At 49.6% G+C, this 6,000-nt stretch overlaps 1 protein-coding gene across 1 annotated transcript in view; it reads left to right on the top strand.

Annotated features, from left to right (window-relative positions):
* Positions 1-1,491: 1,491 nt before the first annotated feature.
* The window catches only part of FRZB (frizzled related protein), a 28,916-nt gene continuing 24,407 nt past the window's right edge, over positions 1,492-6,000 (top strand). The window contains exon 1 of the mRNA XM_070423398.1: positions 1,492-2,542. Coding sequence (XP_070279499.1) covers positions 2,065-2,542 — 478 coding nt within the window. The 5' untranslated portion in view covers positions 1,492-2,064. The remainder of the gene's footprint in view (positions 2,543-6,000) is intronic.

Below are 6,000 nucleotides of genomic sequence, written 5' to 3'. Positions count from 1 at the left end.
TTCTTATTTTTTTTAAATGACAACGATTGTAGACCAGGCAGTTTGTACACGGACTGACTCCCTACCTACCGTCAGTTTTGTTTTGTTTCGATCCCCCTAAGTGGGGATCGAAAAATGTTACTGCAGGCACACATTGCTGATTATCGTCATTTTAGAGATAAAATCTCATAATCTCAAGTTAGCATCGAGGTTTCATAAGTGCTGTCAAGTCAGGGCTGGAGAATGGCAACCGACATCTCACTGTGTGCTCTAAAGTGGCGGCGTCCTTTTCCTGCTTATTATCGGCGGAGAAAGGATGGATTTCAGCAGTGAAATATCTCAATGATGGAGAGCAAAGGTGACTTCCTGTTTTGTTTTGGGCTTTGTTTCCTTCGCCTCTCAATGAGGGCTGTGTTTTCTGACAGCCTGCAGTCCCTTTGCTCTGCGATTTCCCATTGAGAGGGCAGGGTGCGGGCCTCTGCCGGTCATTCCATTTACCACACGCCCTGGAGGGGGTGGGGGAGGCGGCTCATTAGTGGCAGGAGGAGGCCCGGAGGGGGTCTGTTTTCTATTTTCCTCTCTAGCCTGAGCTCATTTGGATGGGAAGGATTTTATTGCTGTCACCATCATCACCCTTATTATTTGTGGTGTAGTTTTCCTACCCGTTTCCCTCAAGTGTTAGGTGAAATTGTTGGTGAGGAGAGTTAAATATTAAGTGCCATTTTATGTTCAAGTGCTTTAAAGCAATTAGTTTTCCTTCTTAAGATTAAAAAAAAAAGCAAAACTCAAAGGTTTTGTCTGCAGGGCAAAGAAAGAAAAATGAAAGAAAAAATTTTTATTTTTTTGCTTCTGGTGGCCTATTTGCAATTGTTTTCAGCATTTCTTCTTCGTCCTTTTTTTTTTTTTTTTTAAATGAAAGGCAATTTCCTTCCACCTAATTATCTAAAGTGCAGACCGCTGTAGCCAGGAGCTCTGGTTAAGGCTCCACCATTGCCACAAGGGTCCATGTTTTCTGCGACTTGGACCTTCAAAGTGACACTGCTTCAGTCCTTCCCCTTCCTGTCTGACTTTCTGCAGAACTGTGGTGCTCCCACCGATAACGCTGTAGCTTCCGTTACCAGGGAGATTGGGGCTGGGTGGGTTCCCAAGTGCGGAACTGGGGAGACTCCTCAGTTGGGAGTTGGGGTGGCTCTTCAGTCAGGGGCTGGGGGCTCTCCATCGGGGCCAGCCCGGGAGGCTCCGCAGAGTGGGGGTGGGGTAGACGTGCAGGTCTCCAGTCGGAGCCGTCTCGGTTTATCGCGTCCTTACTGCTCCAGGCTCCCCCTCCCCTCCGCTTCCAACCCACAGCCCGTCTTTCTCTCGCTCCTTTCCTTCCTAGGGAGGGGGGCCGGCGTTGGAGGGCTGGGTCTGCACCGGGGGCGGAGCTGCCCCCCTGGCCTGGAGGTAGGAAGGCGGAGACCCGCGGGTCCCGGGCGCAGACCTCCCGTCGAGGCTCCTCCCGGCCGGCCCTCCTGCCGGCTGCGGGCGCTGCAGCCGCGGCAGCTCCCAGCGAAAAGTGGATCTTTTGGCTCAGCTTGCAAGACCTGCAAACCCTTGCTGCACACCGCCCCGCCCCCCGGGGGACTTTTCTCTTTGGTTTCCCTTCCCTGCTCGGCCTCCGCACGCCCTCCTCCTCCCTGCGGAGACTTTCATGCTTCTTTTAGCACCTTTCTGTAGCCAGGGGACGCGCCACCCCGGAGCACCAGCGACCTCCGTTGAGTTCTACTGTTGTTTTTCTTTCTCCCTCGCTTCCTCTCATCGGGTTCATCTGCGGAGTCTGAAGTTTTGCCAGAGGGGACGGGAAATAAATAGGTGCCGCTGCCCCGCGAGGCTTAGACGACGGGAAGGGCAGCCAGGGCGGCGGGAGCTCGGTGGAGCTCGTGGGACCCCATTGGGGGAATTTGATCCTCGGAAGCCGGGAGATTGCCGGGGGGGAGGAGAGGCTCCCAGGTCGCCGCGTCCAGTTCCAGGGGGGAGGAGGAGACGCCGGAGCCGGCCTCTCGGCGTGCTCGGCGCAGCTGCTCCCTGCCCCGTCCCGCCGGGATCATGGTCTGCGGCCGCCCGGGAGGGAGGCTGCTGCTGCGGGCCGGGCTGCTCGCCCTGGCTGCGCTCTGCCTGCTCCGCGTGCCCGGAGCCCGGGCTGCAGCCTGCGAGCCTGTCCGCATCCCCCTGTGCAAGTCCCTGCCCTGGAACATGACGAAGATGCCCAACCACCTGCACCACAGCACCCAGGCCAACGCCATCCTGGCCATCGAGCAGTTCGAAGGTCTGCTGGGCACCCACTGCAGCCCCGACCTGCTCTTCTTCCTCTGCGCGATGTACGCGCCCATCTGCACCATTGACTTCCAGCACGAGCCCATCAAGCCCTGCAAGTCGGTGTGCGAGCGGGCCCGGCAGGGCTGTGAGCCCATCCTCATCAAGTACCGCCACTCGTGGCCCGAGAGCCTGGCCTGCGAGGAGCTGCCGGTGTATGACCGCGGCGTGTGCATCTCTCCCGAGGCGATCGTCACTGCCGACGGCGCCGGTGAGTCCTGACGCCGCGAGCCTCCCTCCCTGCCTCACAGCCAGCCACTCGGAGTCCTTTACTCTCGAATCCTGTCTTTTCTGTTCCGACCACTTCTCTAAACCTCCGTTTCTTTCCCCTCATCACCCTTCCCAACTGCTGCACTGTCTTCCAACAGATGATGTGCTTCTCCAAAACACACTGGTTCCTCCACTCCCATCTCACTTCTACTCCAAACGCACCCCTCACTTTCCACTCCTTGCACGTGGAAGTGTCCAGGTCTTGTGTAGTGATGCTTTTTTAAAATGCTTATTTGTTTACAGTCACTGAGCTTTCTTGGCCGGTTCCCTCGCTTTCTCAACCATCCGTTTTCTCAGTCTGTAATGTTTTAGAGATGCTTGTCAACATTGAATGGTGTAAACAGAAAACTGAAGCACCATTTTCTTCTAGTCATTAACAATGCCCAGATAATTTCAGTAACCTTACTCGGACCCACAGACGTTAGGGGTATGTGTTTGCTCAAAATCCAATTTGAGCAATTACCTTCACCTTAAATTTCCCTCACCTTTCAATGAGATAAATTGCCCTTCCATTCCGGACTGAAACAGCTGTGAAACATTGCTATGCACTGCTGATGAGCTCCTGCGACTTGCTCCTGCCACAGAGCTGGCGGAGTGACATTGCTGGGTGCTTTTCACATTCCCATCTGCCTCCGAGTCATTTTGTAAATGACATAGGGGTGAAAGGAGTTATATTTAAGGCGTGTCATCACACACTCATGTAATGTTATTTTTAATCTCACCTCTTACCCCACTCTTACCTTCTGCGAGTAATTTGTCTTTAGTACCTTATTTCATGCTCTTTGTGTGTGTACATCAACCACACATTGATTTCAGCCTTTCCCTACCGTAAAGCTTTATTGCTGTTCTACATTTAATAGAACCAAACACAAGCTGTTTTCTCACTGGTGTTTGGTCTCAGTATGACAGTCATAACTCTTAAGACCCCAACTGAACCTGGTGTTCCTTGTGGTCCATTTAATGCCAACTCAGTATCGCTCCTGCCAGTTAACCCAAACTTAAACGTCACCCTTCGTATCCTTTAAAAAATAAACCCAATCTTTTATGATTGGTCTTCTTTCATACCCTCCCCAGGTCAGCTCTGTTCTTGGTTGTGAAGACTCGATTGCCTCCTTTTCTGTTCTTTTCTTGGGCATAAAGTTTTTCTTTTGCCTCTCAACGTGCTCAGCCTAAGCTCATGTCCTCAGTCCATTTCTAGGTAATAGTTCCTGGGTGTCAGATAACTGATTTGAAAAAAAATGTGCTCTTTGTGTACATTACCCGTTTAATATAAAGTGAGTGGGGAGGGGGAAAGTATTTGTATGAATAGCCACAAAACCAAAACTGAACAGAAAGATTTCAAGAGCTTTTGATGGTCACTTCACTTAGTGTATCACTCTTTGAATATACCTATGGTTTTCTTGACTTTGATCAAGAACCAGGAACTGCTTGTATAAAATAATCAGAAAGAAATGAATTTGTAATTAATCTTTGGGCTAAAAGCGCACTCTGGAGCCTTTGCACTCAGTACTGTCACACACTGTACAGACGCTGGAAGAACTGGGTGAGCTGCTGCCCTGGGCTGCCAAGTACTTAGAATCTGTTAAATGCTGATGCTCCTCTCAGGCCAGGGGCTAGGAGTGAGGTGCCTGTGATTCCTGTGAAATGCAGTCCTCCCCTTAAAGGAGAAGACTTGCTCTGAAGCCTCTCAGAGATGGCCCTCAAATGAGAGAGGTTTGGCCAGGTTGATGGCTCTCAGAGCAGTTTCCTTTAGTGTCCCCGAATTACCTATCATTGTGGACCAGACACAGAACAATTGCCTCATTGGAGCTCTCACGTACATAGGACATGCATGGAAACAATTTGCCAGTCCATGGACCTGATTTCTGAGCTACCTTAAAATGCCACTCTATCTGCTTTGCTGACGCAATCCTTGCTAGAAAAATAAGTAGGGGTAGGTGGCAGTTGGAACCATATTTTGGTAAAGATCTCCCTTCCCCCGCTGCCTTTACCTTCAGTGTGATTCAGACTGTTGTGGCAGGAGGGAGCCGGAGGGGACGTGGGAACGGGGCATGGAGGGGTGGATTCTAGCCTGAAGGGTCCCCTTGGTTTCCAAGGCCAGTTTGCTGAAAAGTACATTCCCCATCCTGGGTCAAACTGTCAGGCACCTGGAATTACTTAGGAACTACCACATGTGGCCAGTTTAATTTACGATGCAAATACACTCCTCGGTTCAGTGGGAGATGATAGTTCACGGAGCTGGGCTTGCCCCCCCCCCCCCTTCCTCCAGGTATAAACAGAGTCCTTATGTCCTCTAGCTAGAATCCAGCTGACTATAAAAATAAGGTCTTCCTGAATAAAAACGGGGCCACCTTCCACATTCCTTCAGGCCAAGAAGAGTTTTCAAATCCTGCCATTCACATGGCTCTGCTTCCTCGCAGCACATACAGTATGACTCCGCAAACACGTTTAGAACATCTCACAGAGCCAAGTCTTACTGAAACGGAGTATTGCTTCAAACTGCTTGTTGCTTTTGAAATACTAAGGGCAAAACATATATTTATAACAAATATTATATCTTGACCATTACTAATAAATTCACATTAAATTTATTCCTTTTCCACATCTTACTTTTACTATATGAGAATTTTATCAGTTCAAGTTAGTCATTCAGCCGGCTAATTAATATTGTATGGTGAGTAAAGGGTATGGACAGACCAGTTGTTGAATCTTCATTCTGCTTCATGTCAACTGTTATCAGAAGGAAATTATATAACCTCTCTGATTCAGTTTTCTGACCTGTATCAGGGGGACAGTGCTGTCTACCTCCGACAGGCATGTGAAAATGAAATTAAACAGCAGATGTACCACCTGGTTCATGGCTCTTAACAAGTTGTTGCTGCTGCTGTAGCTGTTCTACTATGATTACCATTGTTATAGAAAATTGATACTTCTTGTGTGTGTTCATTTGTTTTTTGAAATGGTATGTTGGTCACTGAAGGTTCACCCTAGCCTAGAGCTTCGGTCAGTCAGGTCAGCTCTGGAAAACAGGCTTCACAGTAGGACCTACCTGGGGAAGCAGATCTTCTTCTGAACATAGAAGCTTAATAATTTTTCATTTTATACAAATCCACCTGGACCTCAGGCTCGAGAACACATTCCTTTGGGAGCAACAGGAAGAGAATGAGCCTGGTGGCTGTTTGTTAGTTACCGATGGTTTATCAGAAGCAGAGCACTCATGTATTTAAGAAAATTTACGGTATGATATTTAACAGCTATTTATACAACACCCATGGCGTGCCATGCCAAGGGCTTTATAATCACTCCTCAGTCATTGCTGGTCTCCGTAGTGGTGTTAACTTGTCACCCCAGCTCTTGCTCAACACATTTCTCCAGGCCCTGTCTCGCCTGGCAGAGCTG

Source organism: Myotis yumanensis, unplaced genomic scaffold, assembly GCF_028538775.1.
Source record: "Myotis yumanensis isolate MYYU_CA2020_CCGP unplaced genomic scaffold, mMyoYum1.0.hap1 SCAF_8, whole genome shotgun sequence".
In the NCBI taxonomy this organism is placed as follows: Eukaryota; Metazoa; Chordata; class Mammalia; order Chiroptera; family Vespertilionidae; genus Myotis; species Myotis yumanensis.
Note: the sequence above shows the minus strand (reverse complement) of the source record. Positions and strands in the feature narration are given on the sequence as shown.